At 42.9% G+C, this 20,040-nt stretch overlaps 1 protein-coding gene across 1 annotated transcript in view; it reads right to left on the bottom strand.

The window, feature by feature from the left end:
• LAMB4 (laminin subunit beta 4) overlaps nt 1-20,040 on the bottom strand; it is an 83,639-nt gene that overhangs the window by 40,514 nt on the left and 23,085 nt on the right. Inside the window, exons 11-17 of the mRNA XM_084897794.1 lie at nt 16,525-16,704; nt 13,971-14,080; nt 11,644-11,723; nt 10,912-11,062; nt 4,505-4,636; nt 1,722-1,907; nt 217-332 (exon numbers count right to left, since the gene is read on the bottom strand). Coding sequence (XP_084753920.1) covers nt 217-332; nt 1,722-1,907; nt 4,505-4,636; nt 10,912-11,062; nt 11,644-11,723; nt 13,971-14,080; nt 16,525-16,704 — 955 coding nt within the window. The remainder of the gene's footprint in view (nt 1-216; nt 333-1,721; nt 1,908-4,504; nt 4,637-10,911; nt 11,063-11,643; nt 11,724-13,970; nt 14,081-16,524; nt 16,705-20,040) is intronic.

Here is a 20,040-nt window from a genome sequence, read left to right as displayed (position 1 = left end):
TAGCTTTTTACCTCATGGGCTCTCAGCTGAGATAACTCAACTGAATATTTTACTCTTATTCTTGTAGCATTTCACTTTCTCACATCTCAAAGCCGTTGAGGGAATGGAAAAGGGTTAATACATCTCTTCTCCCACTGAGTTCCTGAATACAAGTTACTGACAGATGAATAAAATGCTGGGAAACCTTCGATGTTTGAGGACAGGTCCGGAGCGTACCTTGAGGTCGCTGGCAAGGCGAAAGACTGAGGCTTCTGCGGTGGGATCTTGCCTGTACAGTGCTCGCTGCCTCCAGGGGGGTTAACCACAATCTGGACAGCCCAGTCAGCTGAGGACTAGATAGGCAGGACATAAAAGCATATCATAGTGAGGATGTGGGAGCCTGTTTTGCATGCACAAACATATGTCTGATGAATACTGCATGGAATCGAATTTGTAACCCAAGTAGAATTTCCTAGTTGAAAAAAGTCTTAGAGGTTCACTCTCAGGCCCAACTCTCTGGTGTCTGAATTGTGACCTAGATAGTGGCATATTGTTTCTGGCCATAGCTACATAGTTCATAAGCCTAAAAGAACTCTGTTATTCCTGATACATCTTCCCTTTAACCCCTGCCTTCCAAAGCAGCAGTTAACTGACCATGTTCATAAATCATAGGACAAAAATAAAAAAATTGGAATTCTTCACAAAAGGAGATGTATTTTTTCACATTATTACATAAATATTGGTATATGAATATATTATATAAATTATATGATTTAGTTATTTTATTACCAGATGTATTTATATTTGTTTATATGCCAATTAGCTATCCTCTGAAAGCCTTACACTTTGGAAAAGCATTTTAAAGCTGTTAGAGATGTGCCTTCTCAATGGAAAAATTTATATATGTATATTTAACAACTTTCTTGTCATGCTCACCAGGTCAAAGTTCATTGAGACCCCTTGGCTTTTGAGTGTAAGTGGGAAACAGAGAATTATGTCATATCAAGATTCTCAAAATGGATCAGCAGCTCTGGTCATAAGCACACAGTGAGCTTGTCACTTGGTCTCTAGAGTGTCTTTGGAATCATCCCATTCCCCCCCTCCCCCCCCCCATAGAAAACATTTTCAAGGGGAGATGGTCTGTGGGGTTTCAGATTATCAAAGAAAAGTTGATACAAAGAAAAGGTTAGAAGCTATTGCTTTAGATCAGGTACTTTCCTAATTTGTTCCCTAATCTGTTCTAGATACTTCTTTAAAGGCCAGGAAGGGTAGTAAGGCGATGGGAGACAAGAGGGCAGCCTGCTTCCAGCGTTTCTCTCCTTCCAGGGCAAGTCCAAATGCAAATAACTGCTTCTGCTGCAGTCCTGGAGTCTGAGTCTCTGCACGATGTTAGTTTATTAAGTTTTTAGAATTAAAGTCCCAGGAGAGGCAGGGTTTATGTTCTTTCAGTTATTTATTATTCTTATACAAACATTCCATCACCACTTCCTTAGATCGAGTGCCTTAAATATATAACTCCAACTTCAGCGTCTCTCCCTGGAATAAAGCTTGTGTTCATACGGCTCACCATGTTGCTTTCATATCTGTAGGAAACCCTTTGGTGTGTAATGCTCTCCAGATGTTCTACTTCTTTTGCAAATGCTTTGATGGTAAACATATCTAGCAAGCCTGGGATGGAAACGTTTAGTGCAAGAATGTATTTCCATTTTCCACCACGTGAAAGCATTGGACTTAAAGGATACCTGAGTTTCATAGCGAATGGCCACGGTGAAGTCCATGGGAGAGGGAATGTTGTCGACAGTAAATCTTAAGCCAGTCCCAGAGAGAACCCTGGCAAATCCAGGCCCCGTCCATGTAACAGGCATCCCGGGAGCTGGCTCTCGGAAAACAGCGGGAACGGCAGGCACCCGGCCAAAAGTCACTGAGCCCTAAAACCAGAGAGAAATGTCCATAAGCTTTGCTGATAGTCCAGGCCTGGAAAAGTTCGGAGAAAAAAAAAAAGAAAAGAAACCCACATATTTCCATATATGATCCATTTGAGTCACGGATAAATTATTCCACCCAGGACCCAGGCCAGAATACAGCTGAGAATGGCGTGCTCGGTCTGCAGCTTTGGAACATATGTTACGTACAGGATGGCTGATGTGAAAGCAGTGTCACTGGAAACCACCTTAACTTTAAGAACTCCGTGTGCTAATGCATTCAGCAAATTCCACAATGATGATGACCTTGGGCTTTCTCAGCTATGACTGTAGGATCCCGGCCAAAATATGGAAAGAAAGAAAAGATTCCCATGCCTAGTTCATGGATTTTGCCTAAATGTCTGATGACAATGAGAAAACTCACATGTATTTATTTAGATAACTCTTCCATGCAAACGTGAGAAACGGTCTTCTCTCTGCTTGGAGGCAGATAAGCACAAAACTCACTCCCTTGATTGATTAACATCCCCAAAAGGCTCCGTACGAGATGTCAGCCTGGGGCCATCTGGATCCTGTAGATAATCTTTCTTTAATGGCTTTTGCATCTGCCTCTCCACACTCACAGCCTCCAAGGGAATTCTGCTTCTAGTTGCTTTTGCCTGTATTGCTGCAACCCTCTCTTGGCTGTTCTCTCCATTCTTTCCCAAGTCCAATACGTGTTACACACCACTGCCAGCAAGCATTTCAAACTCTAACTGCCAACAGAATCATGCCCAAAATACTTAGCCTGGAGTTCAAGTTGCCCTGTGATCTACCTCAAACTTCTCTTCCTTGGATACATGTTTACTTAGTAACAATTCCATGTCAGCCTCTGCTTGGGTTGCCGGGGGGCGTGGCCGGCCTGCAAACCACCACAGGCGCCCTCACTCAGGCTGCCCCACGCCCCAAGGGAACCACCACCCTGATCCTGGAAACCCTTCAGGCAAACCAGCTGGCCCCCAACCGGTGCACCAGGCCTCTATCCTATCTAATAAAAGAGCAATATGCAGATTGAATATCACTCTAACACACAATAGCTGCCCCCATGTGATCAAAGATGGCTGCCTCCATGTGCTTCTCCAAGTGCTGTCATGGACCACCGTATCAGAATCACCTTGGGAGGTTTGGCAAACATGCAGATTGCTTGACCAGCCTCAGGCTCAGCATCTCAAGGGGAAAGCCCTAGAACATGCATTCAAAATGAACTCCCAGGGTTACACTTGCACACAGTCAAACCTAGGCTGACCGGCCTGTGTCCCAGGGAGCCCAGGGTGCGGGCAGTGACAGCTTCCCGCCCTTCTCCTTCGGGAGGACTTCAGAATGAGAAGCCAGAGAAGGCTCCCTGGGCAAACGGCAGGGCAACAGAACCAGGAGAGAGCCAGGCCACCACGACTGGCATGTGAGGACATACAGGGGGGAACAGCACAGCCCACCCTTCATGGACCCTGGCCCAGGAGCCAGTGGTCCCTCAACTGAAGTCCATGTCATGTATGCACCTCTTTTGTGTGCCTGGCCTGCCTGTCACACATGAGTTGTTTCTGCACATGGCTCATTTCCCAACCGCAATCTTAACGACAGGCTCCATGGCTAAATATTCCTGCTGCCATTCATTCAACCACTTCAGTCCCATAAGAAGGTCTCTCACATGAAATGAACCGTTTCAGGTGCTGGGTCTGTAAACAAGACAGCCAACGTCTGTTTTCGTTTGCTTTCGCAACGTGCCCGCTCACGCACATGCACGAGGGAACTCTAGTTACAGATCCCGGCATGACAACTAAACGAACGACATGGGCCTGGAGCAGTCCCGACGTTGAGTGGATAACAGTTGGCTGGCTGTGAGGTCCTCAGGCCCCTCCAGCCTTCTGACGCCACTGGAGCAGGGTCCCGGGAGGTGGCATCGTCCTGGCCCTCACACCAGCACGGACCGACGATAACCGCCTTGGCATCGAGGGCAAAGCCATGCACCATCCCAGGGACATCAGCAAGTTTCATTTCTCAAAGAAGGAGGAGAGCCATTTCTAAGAACTGTACCTTTTTCTTTTCTTTTCTTTTTTAAAATATATTTTATTGATTTTTTACAGAGAGGAAGGGAGAGGGATAGAGAGCTAGAAACATCGATGAGAGAGAATCATCGATCAGCTGCCTCTTGCACAACCCCTACTGGGGATGTGCCTGCAACCAAGGTACATGCCCTTGACCGGAATCGAACCTGGGACCTTTCAGTCCACAGGCTGACGCTCTATCCACTGAGCCAAACTGGTTTTGGCAGTACCTTTTTCTTACTAAAATTACAAGAAATGGTGAATTCACAGTACCTGAGACTCTGACCCTTCAGAATCCAGCTTTCCAGGGATTTTTGTTGTGAAAAGAAATAAAGCTATCAAAGTTTTGCACAGGGGCTCTAACTACTTGGGGCTTGCCTCTTCCTTTCCTCCACTCTGTTCTTGAGGAGTACTGACTGAGCTCACACTGACTGGGTACTTACACGTACCAGGCACAGTTCTGGGTGCACCTGGGTTAGTGGTTGAAGGCACGACAGAAATGACCATGAAGAAATGGCTTACCTCGCTCTGCTGATCAGCATGTACGCTCTGTTCCCGACTTCTCTTCAGTATTATATTTCCTTTGTCAATTATGAAATAGTTTTCTTGTTGCTGCAAATACACATCACATGTAGGCGAAGCTGTGGCTAATATCTTAAAAAGAAAAGAAATGACAGCTTAAGTAAGCAACAAAGGACCCAATTATACCATAGTTGAAGAATTTCAAATTATACCATAATTTATACCATAATTTAAAAGGTAATTATGATTCTCATTTAATAGCCTCAGGAAGCATTCATGGAGGCAGTTTATAATTTTTTGTTTTTCTGTGAAAACAGAGAATTCTGGGTCCTAAGATTATTGTATTTTCTTTTTAAGGGCTCCTATACCAGTGAAATTCTAAACTAGGAAAATATTTATCCTTGTCTACTGGTTTCATGGTGTTTAAGAAGAAGTACAAAAATGCTACATTTTAACATGAAATCTCAAGAAGAAAGCTGTAGAAAATCAACAACAGACATGGCACAAAGACTCAAAGATTAATTAGCTATTGTAATTTTTGACACACCCCAGACCAATTCCTCTTAGTTCTCACAGTTTGTAGGATTTGGCCTTGTGAGTTCCCACGGAGGGTTATACCAGGATAGCCAAATTGCACCAGCCAGACTGAAGAGGAGGACATGCATTCATGCAACTCCCGTTTCCTTAAAATCCTGGTTTTGTGGGCTCCTCTTTTATATCTTCTCCTTAGTCATTCAGCTGCCAACCCAGTTAGAATCTCCAAGTGCTCATTTCCAAATTTTCACTGTACCCTGGACATTGGTATTTTGCTTGATGTTTCATTGTTGGTTTCATAAACAAGATTTTTTTTTAAAAAAAATATTTTTTATTGATTTTTTACAGAGAGGAAGAGAGAGGGATAGAGAGTTAGAAACATTGATGAAAGAGAATCATCGATCAGCTGCCTCCCGCACACCCCCCACTGGGGATGTGCCCACAACCAATGTACATGCCCTTGACCGGAATTGAACCCGGGACCCTCCAGTCTGCAAGCCGACGCTCTATCCACTGAGCCAAACTGGTTTTGGCCATAAACAAGATTTAAAAAATATATATTTTAATTGGTTTCAGAGAGAGGAAGAGAGAGGGAGAGAAAATTATCAATAATGAGAGAGAAGCATGATTATTGATTCTCCCTTTCATGTGGCATTGCCCCAATCCTGAGCTATCTATGTAAATATAGTTGCTATAGTTAACAACTCCAGGAGGGTAGGGTCTTTAACTAACTCCTTTAAATGCCACCCTTACTACCCTGAAGCTCAGCATAATGTATGTGGATGGGCAATATGTTGATTGATTCATAGCAAATTTTAAAAGCAGATACACTTGGCTTTCAATCCAGGCTCCACTATCCACCAGCTATGTGACTTTGGGCAAGTTACTTTACCACTCTAATGTTTCCTCTCATCTGGAAATTACAGAGGATAATATGTAGGATATTTGGAAAGTTGAATAAGATAATGTATATACAGTGTAAAACACAGAGCACTAAATCAGTGGAAGTTTTATTTATATAACAACACACGGTAAACTTTGTTAAATGGATGCACAAATAATTAAATGGTAGCTAACTTAAATCCTTTATTCTACAATTAAAAATAATTTTCTTACTGGTGAGGAAAATTACTCATGTTAGTAAAGATTCATCTGAGTCACTATATTCACAGTTTGGAGCTATATTATTATATATGATATTATCCTATTTAATTGCTTGTCAGCAACCACCACATGGTGTATACTGAATAAATGTTAAGTAACAGTTCATCTTATTTCAGATAATCATGTTTGTTTTGTGTCTTCTTACCTAAAAAATGGGAAATATTGTATTTATAGTTGTACTAGTGGCCTAGTGCATGAATTTGTGCACACTGAAAGGAAATTAATTAGAAGGTGGCCAGTGGGGTGGGGCTGGGTGAGACGGGCCAGACATGCCCTGGAGCCAACTTCCCATGGTCCCTCCCTGCTGGCCGCACCTGGGGCAGCGCCAAGGCTCAAAGGGCGTCTGTGGTCATTGCAGTGTGACAGTAAACCAGATTCAGGACGACAGTGCCCCAGCAACAACATAACCCACAGCCAAAGGTAGAATCACGCAGCCCTGCAAGGAATTGCATTCCCTCCTCTGTAGTTTTGGGGTGTGCCTCCTGAGAAACACTGCTGCCAAGTCACCACAGCTCAGCAGCTCCTGTGTTGAGCATCTGCCCCCTGGAGGTCAGTGAACGTCATACCTACTAGCCGGTCAGATGGTTGCTTTGCCTTTTATATATATAGATAGGACAAATGCTCTTGTTTTTTATTCCTCTACTCTCACACTACTACCACACTCACAACACCAGATGTGTGGGGTTATTCCCATACCCAAGTATCTGACTCTAGCTGGCTGTCCTACAATTTAATTCAGTTCTAACAGTATCTATCTGGAGTTAGTGTTATCATCATGATTAGCTAGTTTATGAATAATAATGGTAGGAAGAGAGCAAAGGGGAGGCTAGATGTTACAAGCATGATCACCTGGGCAGCTTCACCAGGAAGCTATAGCTTCACAATCCCCAGGGAACCACCAGTCCATTCTCTGCAGATCGCTGGGGGCAGGGATAGAACAAAAGATTTGGGTTCATGTGCAGTGAAGTGGGTGTGACATAGGGAAGGTGCTTGCCTGTCAGAATGGCCTGGGAAGAAGATCATTGACTAGTGGGGTGAGGCCAGTGCAAATGCTCAACATCTTGGGAAGTTGAAATCCCCATCCCTTTTCATGCTTTCACTTACTCCATGACCTGTATTTGCTCCTTATGCTCACTTGTCCTAGAGTCTTAAGCAGCCACATGGCCCATGGCTGTGTGGACCCCACACGCAATGGACTGTAGCTGTGAACACAAGGTAAGCCAGCCTGGTTCTGTACTGTACTATACTTTAATATGGAACAGAGACTCTGGACAATGGCCTTAACTCCAGCCCCACTAAAGACAAGACTGGACTTTTTCCATAGCAGGACAGACAGAGATGGGATCTTGGAGGGAACCCCCTTAATTTTACATTATCAATAAAGCTCTCCACAAGACCCAATCTTCCTGGGGGAGGGGGGGAGTGTCTTAGGAAATTCTTTTCCCCCCCGAGCACCCCAAGAACTCCATTGCCACTGATAACATTAGCATGAGATAAGTCCCATGTGACTGCCTCCTGCCTTCAGATGCCAATCAGCAGTAGAGGCTGTTACCTGTACTTCAGACCTACTGCCTACAAATGGGGTTCCTGTGAGCCCCTTCTTGGGTTTAACAAATTGCTAGCATAGCTCACATAACTCAGGGAAATACTTACAATTACTGCTTTATCCTATCTAATAAGGAGGGAATATGCTAATTGACTGCCACACACTTAAAGATGGCAGTGCCCATAGCCACAAGATGGAGGCGCCCAGTACCCTCAGCCCCACTGGGCCTGGCCACTCCATGCGCCTGCCTCCAGAGTCCCCCAGCCCCCTAGTCTCCCAGCCACCTAGGGCCAGCCTGAGGCACAGGCAAGGCTCGGATGGTGGCTGCTCAGCCACTCAGGGCTGTCTGAGGCTCAGGTAACCAGTGTGGGACAAAGCTTGCACTGCCGGCAGTGGCAGCAGCAGAGGTAAGATGGGGCGTTGCCTTCCCCTGATCACCAGGTTGCCTCCCACCCCTAAGGGCTCTCAGACTGTGAGAGGGGGCAGGCAGGCTGAGGGACCTCCCCCTCCAATGCATGAATTTTCATGCACTGGGCCTCTAGTTATAAAATAAAGGATATGATAAAATATACAGATGAACAGTCAGATGAAGAGATGTATAGGGTGAGGACTGGAAGGGTGCCTGACACAGGAACGTCTGACCCCTTGGAGTTGGGGTGCACTATGTTCCCGGCACATGAATGTTCTCACCATCATGGAAGCTCTCTGAATCCAGTACTTCTGGGCTTTTTATAAAGGTGTCATTACACAGGTATTAACTCAATATCCAGCCCTCTCCCCTTCCTGGAGGATGGGGGTGGGGCTGGAAATTTTACACTTCTAATGAAATGGCTTGGTCTTTCTGGTTCCCAGTCCCCATCCTGAAGCAATCCAGGAGTCCATCAAGAGTTGCCTCACTAGATAGAACAAAGGACACTCCTATCTCCTCCTATCACTCAGGAAATTCCAAAGGATTTAGGTGCTTTGCATCAGGAGTCAGGTCAAAGAGCAAATACTAGAACAAAAGATGTTCTTAAGTGCTTTTACCACTCAGGAATTCCAAAGGATGTAGGTGCTCTGTGTTAAGAGCCAGGGCCAAGATGACTATATATATATATATAAATTTGGTATAGCCTAAAAATAAATACCAACATTCCTTTCCAAAAGTCTTTTTTTTTTTTCCATCACCATTATAAATATGTAATGTTAAAAACCATCAGGAAGAATGAAGACATTGAATCATTTCATTTCCATTTCACCCCCCTCAGGTGTAAGTCTATGTAGGGACAGTAAAAGCCTCCTGTAACTGCCCCAATTCCAGCCACTAAAAGAGAAGATTCCAAGACTCTTAGTAGCATTTCTTATCCCTTATGAATTTTTATGTCTTTGAATTTCTATCAGTGTGCAGATAAGAAAGAGACTTCAGGAAATGACTTAGTCCCTGGAAGCTGGAATGAGTTCCCAGTTTCCTGCCCAAATCCTGTCTTCAGAATGAACTTTCGCATGATTTCTCTCCTTGAAGACCTCACCTTTCACCTCACATTACATTTCCCTTTGTCACATTCCCGTATACGCTGGAGTCACATGCTGGAGAATGGCATGAAAGTCTAATTTGTATTTTCTCTAATCGTTTTACACGTGTGAGCATGTGCTTCTAACAAGTCTTGAAGAAACGTGTTTTTAGGGAAAATATCTGTGGATGAAAAGGGGGTCACATACCAAACCTGACAAGTTCAGGGGAGGCCTACATGGCGGCCTTACAAACTCAAATAACACATAGGATGTTCTGAACTTAAAACTTCCTAAATTTCTAACTAAAAACAGGTCATGGCAGGTAGTCATGTTCTAAGCTGGCATCTTTCCTGACAAAGGCCAATCTGTACCTTCACTGAGCCTGTCTGTAGTCTTTTCTTTTTTAAAATATTTTTATTGACTTCAGAAAGGAAGGGAGCGGGAGAGAGAGCTAGAAACATCAATGATGGAAGAGAATCATTGATTGGCTGCCTCCTGCACGCCCCCTACTGGGGATTGATCCTGCAACCCAGTATGTGCCCTTAACCAGAATCCAACCTGGGACTCTTCAGTCTTATAGGCAGATGCTCTATCTACTGAGCCAAACCAGCTAGGGTCTGTTTATAGTCTTTTTTGCATCTATGACAACATACCTTGGAATGTCTGAGAATTGCTCTTTTTTCCAACCCCCCCAGGGTATAATCTTTCACCAGAGTGCATGACCAAGGGAACCCCTCATAGTTAAAGTTTTCATGTTAACTGTTAACTATGCTATTCCCGCCTATGGAAAAAGAAGTATGTGTCTATTTGTTTTACTTTTTACCCAATCCCAGTGATTTCTCCTACTTTGTTTTCTCCCACGTCCCTAATCTATCACCAATGAATTTCATGTCACCCCCTTATGTCTTCTCCTTTGATGGTAATGTATAAAATAAGTGGCAAAACTGCCATTTTCTAGAGCATTTCCTCAGTCCATCGAGATTTTGCTTCTCAGCAACTGTCATCAGTTTGGCTCATGTAAACTGACAAAAATTCTTACAGGTTTGGATGTGTCTTATGTTGACATATCCCACAGGAATGTGACTTGTAGGAGATGAAGTGACACTTGCGATCACACACTCCTGTGACCATCACTGACTTCAATGACAACGGCTAATCCCAGAGCAGCTTCAGCAGGCGAGAGCAGGTTTACACTGCTTTCATGTGCCTTATTCATTCATTCACTGGGCAGAGATCTACCCTGTTCCTCCCATGTGATAGGCACTTGTGCAACAATGGTGAATGGGATCCACATAGTGTTGTGGGGGAGATAGACAAGTAGATGCTCAATAAACACATCCTATCTGATGAAAGAGCAAAAGTCAAGTCTGTTTTATCACAACTTAACCCACCTTTCCCTTAGGTCCCAGGCTCTCGGCTAGAACTGGGATGGACACATCAATGAAATGAAGACTCCGTCTTCAAGAGTCTGTCTACTCTGCAGTTCCATGAGAGAATAAACTCTACTCTGATCTGCGTTTGTGGGCAAAACCACGCTTTGCCAGGAACCTTACCCATGATCTCAAGGTTGTGCTGTATGTATTTACTGACATTCCATCTCAAGGTTGTGCTGTATGTATTTACTGACATTCCATCACATAAAGTTTGTATTGAAAGGAAAGGAAATACGCACCAAAGGGGCCAGTCCTTGGAGCGGTGTGGCTTCCTCCGCCTCATACAGATAGTAATTCAAAGAAGCAAAGAAGTAGCCAGGGGCCGGGTCAGTGCAGCTGCGGCCAGTGACATGCGGGCGGCATTCACACTGCCCGTCCTTGGAAGAACACCTGGGGAAAAACAAATCCATCTGAAAAGACGTAGTGAGGACACATACAAACGGAAGGCATGGGAGTGCTGAGCTAACTGTGCCCCACGTTTGGATCCATTCTTTAAATAGATCAATCCACTTTCCCAGGGCGGGGAAGGAGCGGCCATGGGCTCTCCAAGTCTGGTCTTGAACAGCCAATCCAGATCCATGAAACCAAGTAGCCATTTCTTCCCTCCATGGCTCTGATTCTGCTCTAAAACCAGGAAAAGGAGACCTTAGGATCTCTCTTTACAAGGTGACAAAAAGTTAGTGCTTTAGGCAGGTCAGATCACGTGTTTGCAGGCATCTATCCCATCTTGTCACAGGATAGACCCAGGCAGTAGAACTGTCATCTCAGCCTTGAAAATATTTCAAGTAAAATAAGTCAACTGGGCTCTGCTTCATGTCTTGAGATCATCGCCTTTCAATGCCCTTTGCTTGTCACGAAATAAACTCCTTCCCCTTTGACGATGAGCATATCAGAGAAAATAAGTGCTTCTATGTGGGTATGTGAGTGAGGAATATTGTCCCAAAGTGTTGTCATTCATTTTCCTGACTTACACATTAGAATAAGCACCTCCCATATCACAGTCACAGGGCGAACATCCGTGGAGATGGCTTCCCAGGCCCCAGTATCCAACCTACAGAGAGAAAGTGCTCGGTTGATTCAGGTGTGAAGGTATTAGCTGCTTTGGCGTATAATATTGAATGAGAAATATTACACAAAAGCTCACACAGGAGCCCTTTTCCCCTTGGTAATGACCTTCAAGGACACAGAGCTCCCATTCCAAGGACTTGAAATGCAGGGGACAGGCTAGATGTCTGTGTATTGGTTCAAGAGGAAATGCAATGGAAACCACACAAGTTCCTTGGACAGAACCAATTTAGCCTCAAGCTGGATTAAAGCCAGTCAAGAGGAGTTCTCCAACTAGCCTGTTTGCAACTGCTTTTATAAAACCGACAGGTGTCCTTTCTGCATAAAAGAATCAATCAAACAGATTTTGATCTCTTATATGAATATCATAGTTTAGTAGAATCACTTGTTTATAAATAAAGTAGTTTTGGCACAATCTCTTTCCCTGAGAGAGTCAGCTCTGTTATTTAAGACTTTTCATCATTGCAACATCTTGACCTTTATTCAGTACAAACAACTGGTGAAAAACCAACTATTTCTTAAATCCGGTAGGATTTACTATACAATGCTCAGAAAAATACTTCCCCCTCAAATCTCAATTGAACATGCTCAGATGAAATGAAGCTCTTACTAGGCATGGAACTATTGTTTGAAATGAATTCCTTAAGTACCCATACTTTTTTTTTAATCTTGGTAAAAATTGATGGCCAATTTTACTCAAAAAATTTATTTTTAAACATTCAAAGCTGTTATCATTTGTTACAAAATGCAGCAAAGGACTTCCCCAAACCAGATTTCTGTTTAGGCACAAACAATGTAAAAGGGACTGCTTCACTTAGGATGTGGTTGTGAAACTCCCTCCGGGCAGAGTATGCTGTCCTGTGGCTGCCCTCGCGCAGGTCCAGGGCACCATGGGACAGATGTGGGTGGGGGGCACCTGCCAGATGCATGAGTTCAGTCACAGTGGACAAATGCCCACTGCTCAGTTATTTTCCTTCTGCAAATACAGTTGGGTTAACTGCAAACTGGCCGTTAACCTGCCCATCAAAAAGTCAGCCTGGGTCTAAGGTGTCTTCATGGATCCTGGCAAATAGCTCTTCATGCTGTCTGCATGTGGTCACCGCGCTTGGCGTAGCTCCGTGGCTCACGCCGCTAAGTAAAGCTTGGAGGTGACTTGCCCTGGCTCACGTAGGGTGCCTTAGTCATCCCTACTTCCATGCTTTCTTCCCCACCTCCTCTGCTCCAGCCTCATATGTTCCCAGTAAAATTACTTGAAATGTTAGCACAAAACGATGTCCTAATAGGCATATGTTTCATATTTATCAGCTGCATTTCTTCCGACACGTCAAGGTCACTGTTCCTTTACTAGGTTACGTTTTTGTTTTTTTCTTTCTAAAATGTCAGGATGGGCTGCCAAGATCAGAGAACAAAGGAACGAGTGGGGTTTGACTCCCCAACTGCATAACACATTGCGTATGGAGTAAAAATGTCTCATTTGACTAATTTTAGACATACATGCGCATATGTGTAGTGGAGTCTGTGAAAAAACCAAGAGTTTATTTCCCACAGGAATGTACAATAAATCCAAGTTTGTTTGTTTTTTTCTGGTCTGTTTTTTCTTTTCTTTTTAAATGAGCTCGTCCAAGGTATTTTTAGGCAAGGAGTGGCAGGGGTGGTAAAGCGACCGGGGACGGAAGAGAGAGGAGGAGGCCCGATGGCCTGGTGAGCCTGAAGGAGGGGCCAGATCAATGCCCATGTACTTGGCCATTTTTAAGTGAACAAAGGATAAAGCTATCGATGTGAGCTATAGCCCTTATGCTGTACTAACCATGGTCATTCTGTAAAGGGTATAAATGTCTAAGCACTATTTTGTACTCCTGAAACTAATGTCAAGTATAATTAAAAGTAAAACTTTAAAAGCCAGGAACATCTGTGAAGCTCAAGAAAGCAAAACACAATAAAATGAAACAAACAAAAATGAAAACAACAAAATATTGACATGGTGCCTGGGTCTGTTGAGTTCCTTCTGGTCAATGCTGGCGTGCTGGTGAATGTTTAACAACCGGCTCTCTGTGGGAGGGTGGGGGCCAGTTCCTAGTGTTTGCTGATTTCTGTTGTGTAAATAAATATTTAGCACAGGAGTATCGAAATACAATAGGACAAGGAAAGTAATGAACAAGACCAAGTCTCTCCTAGGCAATGGCACAGAAATCTGCATCCCAACCTACAAGGAAAACCGTAGGCAAATACGTACAGCGCACTCCTCACAGCGTGGGCCGGTGGCAGAGGGCCGGCATAGGCACTGGCCTGTGTCCACATCACAGGCCGATGGCGGCAGACTCCCCAGTGGGTTGCAGTTGCAGGCTGAAAGCACAATGACATGATCACTCACTTCTATGTCCCCACGTTTGTGAATGTCCTCAGGAGCTCACACTGAGCAAAACACGTGGCCACAGAGCAGCCAGGCCTGCCCAGCTCCCTGTCTGCCTGGCTGCATGATTACTGTTTGGCACACAACCCTGCCCAGGGAATCCAGTGCCAGGCACTCCCAGAGCCCTCGTGTAGACCTACTGGATGGCAGTTAGTTGGAGACAAGAAAGTGGAGGAAGGCATGCAAGCTGAATGCCTGGCACTGTTATCCTGAGGGATGCTGGCTGGGTCGTGGATGCGGTGCAAGGGTGTCTGTCACGGTAATTACCCACGCTCCCTCTCTGGCAGAGGCACCTATTGTTTTCTATCTCCCTCCTTTCCCTCTTACTGCCTTGTTACATTTTCTTTTCATTCTCCTCTCCCCTTTCTCTTCCACACATAGACATTTCTGAGTCCTGCTTATGTTATGAAGACTAAGAAATTATGCTACCAGGACAAGATGTATATATTTCCCATGCAGGAAAAACCAGTGTTCGTGGGAGAAGCCAAAGGTTCATCAACTGATGATAAATGCAGTGTGATATAGTCACACAATGGAATATTATCTAGCAATGGAAAGAAGTGGAGTACTGATTCATGCTCTAACATGGATGAACTTTGTAAACCCTGGCTTATTTATTACCTGGCTTATTTCATTTAGCATAATGTTTTCAAGGTTCATGTTGTAGCATGTGCCAATTTCCTTCCTTCTCAAGCTGAATAACCTTCCCTTGTAGTACATACCACATTTGTTTATCTACTCATTCATGGATGCACACTGAGTTGCTTCCACCTTTTGGTCATTGTGAACAATGATGCTATGAATACGAGTTTAAATATCTCTTTCAGACTGTGCTCTCAATCTTTTGGGTACATAGCCAGAAGAAGGGTATGGGGTTTCATTCTGGGATAATGAAAACATTCTAAAATTGATTGTAGTGATGGTTACACAACTGTAATACACTAAAAGTCATTGTACTGGAGACTTTAAAAGGTGAATTGATGGTATGTGAATTATACCCCACTAAAGCTGTTACAAAATACAAAACAAAACAAAACCCCACTATTGGCTTATCCTCTGAGGGCATGAAGTCAGTCAGTCAGCCAGGGGAAATGTCTGGAGCTCTGCAAAGTGTTATGGGAAATTGGGTTGACTATGTAATTCATTCTCCTGAAATTTAATTTTGCTATTAAACTCAAGAAGACAATTTTGTCACACTAAGATTCAGCAAGCTACTCTCAAAATGAACAAATAATATACAGTTCTTTATGTGGGAAAAATGTAGAGTGTGATGCTGTGCCCAAAGAGTCATTATTTACCCGGATTCCCTGAAGATCCTACAGCTGTTTGGGACCCCAGGCAGCTGCAAATGTGTGTTATCCTAAAGCCAAGGGTCTCTTCAGTTGGCCCCAGAAAACTTTAAGGTTCTTTCTATTTCCCTGTAGCTACTCCCCTGGCTTCTTAATTGTTTTCTTTTCTTTGTCAGAGCACATCAAAATGCTAGGAGGAACATGAGAAGAAAAGGGAGAAGTAATTTTAAAAAATCAAAAGAAACCATCATATGAAAATTGCTCAAGAAGTCATCAGTCTTTACAGAAACCCGTAATGTGATTTAACAAATCTGTATAGGAGAGTCCTATTGGAGGGTATTTTTCTAAAGGTTTCACAACTTGGCATTAAATTCCTGGCATTTTCCACTGTTTGCTCCAGCAGAAAAAAATGTGAGCACCCCCTGCTGGTCCCTTAGAACAAACTCAGCAAATCACTGAGAACTGAATAAAATTCACGGGAGTTTTTGTATCACTTTTAAAATCTGAGAGGCTCTGGACAACAGTGTGGTGAAGGGGTTGGGAGAAGGTGGAGGAGGGTATGAGGGGATAAATGATGATGAATCAAGACCTGATTTGGGGTAGTGAACACACAATACATGCACAGTTGATGTGTTGCAGAATTGTGCACCTCAAACCTGTATAATTTTGGTAACCAGTGTCACCCCAATAAACTTAATAAAAATGGAAAAAAGCATAAAAGAACTCTAGTAGCAAAAAACAAGCAAACAAAAAAACAAAACAAAACCCTGAGAGGCTGGCAGGACTCTTAGGTATTTACAGTGATCGAATTTTAATTTCTTTCTTTTTAAAAAATTTACATGTCTTGAGGTGACATGGGTTAATATCATCATACAGGTTTCAAGTGTGGCTTTCTGTTACAAAATCTGAATATTGCACTGTGTGCCCACCACCCAAAGTCAAATCTCCCATCACCATTTATTAGGACCCCCTTCATCCCTACCCTCTTCCCTCTGGCAAGCACCACACCAATGACTGGATTTTAGAGCTGACAGAGAGCCCCAAGCTGTAAAACATCCAGGCTGGGTGCCCAGCCGCTGTTGACTTACGCTGACAGCCCAGAGGGTCAGTGGCGCTCAGTCCGTAGTGGCTGGGCTTGCACTGGTCGCACTTGGCTCCTTCCACATTCTCCTTACACAGGCACTGGCCAGCCACAGATCCCGAGGTAGGATCAGAGTGGCTCTCACAAATGCCACCTGATATGGTCCCATCTGGGTCACATTCACAAGCTGGGGACACAGACATGCATTATCTTAGTTAACTGCAAATTGTGGGAAACCTGAAATGTAAGAATAGCATTTTACTCACGATATAACTATTTTACTTTTTAAAAGTCATTAAATATGTTTAAATAATTAGACAAGTGGATAAAGGGCTGCTCAGAAATATCTGTAGGATCTCTGGTCTTGGAAAATGTTGAAAAATTCCATACATTAAAAAAAAAAACAAAACCAAAAAAAACTTTTAAGTGATTCTAAAGTAAGAGGACTAGAGGAAGATGGCTACTGTGAGAACTGGACATTAAAAATAGATTGATTACTTTGGGGGTGTTGAAAATGTTTTGGAACAGAGGTGGTGGTTGCACAACACTGTGCCACTGAATTGCTTGTGGAAGGAGCACCTACGAGAAACAAAGGGTTTGGCTCAGTGGATAGAGTGTCAGCCTGCAGACTGAAGGATCCCAGGTTCGATTCTGGTCAAGGGCATGTACCTTGGTTGCAGACACATCCCCAGTGGGAGCTGTGCATGAGGCAGCTGATTGATGTTTCTCTTTCATTGATGTTTCTAATTCTCTATCCCTCTCCCTTTCTCTCTGTAAAAAAAAAAAAAAAAAATCAATAAAATATACTATTTAAAAAAAAGAAACAAAGGGGCAAGAGCAAGAAATGTTCATATCCTGTTTTCTTTTTGGATGCCTGCTAGTGGGGCAAAACCTGGAAGAGATTCTAGAAAATGAGATAAACAGTCACCTGTAGCGAAGGAGCAGATAATGTACAACTTCCCCTTCCCTGCTTTCCCCCCCCCCCCCCCCCCAGACAGTTGAACAACTGAAGGAAGGAATGTCACATGATAAAGGATGCTGATAGTGTAAATTATTCCAGAGATTAGCAGTTACAAAAGGGAGAACCTGAGTACAAGGAAGAAGTCTCTTATGGTTAGGGCTACCCAATAGAGCAGTGACCCCTTCATCAGCAGAGGGGTCCAGGCAGAGGTGTTTGGTTTAGAGGACAAGTTGGAGACATCAGATGACCACCATGATCTCTTGTATCTTTGTGGTGCTGTGTTTTCAAGGAATTACACTTTTAAGAAATGCAAAAAAATTTTTTAAAAATAAATATCCTGATTCTAAGGACCAATTATATTCACATTTATACATGTTTGCTTTAGATTAATAAAAATAACACCCTCAGGTCTAAGGCTATGTTTACATAACCATTATAGTGATAAAAATCTAGTTAAACCCATTGTTTGGCATCATTGAAGCAATCACTTGGTTGTCTGACAGAATCTTTAGATTTCAATTGTTTGCTGTTAGATTGTGACTGGTGAGAAAATGTTACTATGGAAAAAACAGCATTGGGTTCTGTTTAGTTTGGAAAAACCACAATTATTTTCTAATTAAAACCAGTTGCTTTTAGAAAGGAAGGAACAAACTGGATTCATTTTAGAAGTAGCCAAAAGGAAAAGGCTCAGCTTTATTTGGGAGACACTCCAAAGGGTCAGCCCTGAATATAATTGAATTATGTGCAGACGCTTCCTTTGGTGGATGGGGGTGAGTGGGCAGTGACTTTACTTTGAAATAACCCTATGTCAGGGCCCTTAGGATAGAATTTCAATAAAATTTCTTGGTGTCACACAACTCAATTCTAACAAACTTTTATTATCAGTAGCTGAGTCTACTAAATCTTTGTGTGCTTGTTTTTTTTAGTTTTTTTTTTTGTATCACATTTGCCTGTGTTTTAATCATGGAAGACTTAAACTTAGTCAACTCTTATGCCTGGAATCATATTATGTAAATATTTAGAGTCAAACAAAAACAACTTAGAGAAAATTTATATGAGATTGCTGCTAGTCAGTCTTAAAACACGTCATTTGTATAGACTCATACACATACACAAAACGTGTTTAGGTAAACTGGGAGAAACTGGGGGGTCTCACGATGGTAGTTTTTATAAGCTCCTCATCTGCCTTTTCTTGAGAAACAACTTGTTTACAAAGCATGGCTTTTTCATTTCATACCAGGGGGACTCGTTTTCTTCCCTCGGTTTCCTTTAAAAGCACTATCTAGTTGATACTGGTTCTGAAGGAACAAGACTTTGTTCAATGTGTTCAAAACACTTGGTTTAGTTATTTCCAATCTCTTTCCATGCTCTTAGATTATCTGTTTCAAACCATTATATTTTACAGATTGTACCTAGGAGAGCAGTTTCATTTTCTTTCAAATTTTGAGTGTGTATGTGTGTGTGTGTGTGTGTGTGTGTAATTACAGATTCTGGTAAAAAATGTAGGATACTTAGGACATTGATTAAAAAATTGGTTTTTTCCCCCCTGAGAATCCAGTTCTTTGTATAAATTTTAAACAGGCCATGTAGGGTAAAATTTTACGCAGTTAGGTACCTACTAAGCAATCTGAGAGAAAAAAAATCATGTATGCTTTTTATATATTGTGATGGTTTAAAGTTTGAAATCTAGAATATTGTAGGTATTTAGGTAGCTACTGAATTACTTTTGTATAAGACTTCATTTTATGTATTGTGATTAATAAAGTTTGACATTGTAGTTTCATAGCAAGTCCCTCATCAATATAACATTTAGTTGATGATATAATCTAAGAAGCAGGATTTCTGGGTCCTGGGCACCTGAATGTTTTGCTGAGTGTGCTAACAATGCAAGGTCAGACTGCTCTTTATCCAGGCCATATCTCAAGATTGTGTTTGCAGCCAGCTACCTTGAGGAATGAGGAAACCTTTCCCCTCAAGACAAAGAACAAACTTGCTTTCATTGCCATAAAAGCAATGAATCCTCTTCCAGTGTTCCTTGGCTATGAGATAAACCCATTAGGTGTACAGGAACCATCTGGTATCCTTTGAGTGGCCTCATGGGAGTTGGAGCTTGGGGACTTGGGAACTCAGACCAATACAAGCATCTTGTTGCTTGCTGTGCTGTGAGTAAAAACGTCCTTTGTCTTTGATCCAGGAGTTTCATGTTCTCCACCAGCATCCACAAAAGAATAGTGGACTAACTTGTTAGTATACAGTAGAGTTAAGATACCAGACCCAGTAACTGGCACTGTGTTTGAAATCAGGTTGGAGTATTTATCTATGCAATAATTGAGAGCAGTTCTGGAATTAGAGAGGGGAAAACAAGGTGCCCAGGGCACAGCATTTAAGGTGGCCCTCACTGTCAGGTTAGTGCGAGTGGCAGGTGGCAACCCTATGCTTACATGACTCTGAGAATGGTACTTCCTTAAATTCGGGGCCTAGGAGCTTTGTTTGCCTCACTAATCTCATTCCTGCAAGGAAATGTAAATTAAGATACTGGTGAGATACTATTTGAGTAGCAAA

This window comes from Pipistrellus hanaki (genome assembly GCF_964339955.1).
Source record: "Pipistrellus hanaki genome assembly, chromosome: 10".
Taxonomy (NCBI): Eukaryota; Metazoa; Chordata; class Mammalia; order Chiroptera; family Vespertilionidae; genus Pipistrellus; species Pipistrellus hanaki.
Note: the sequence above shows the minus strand (reverse complement) of the source record. Positions and strands in the feature narration are given on the sequence as shown.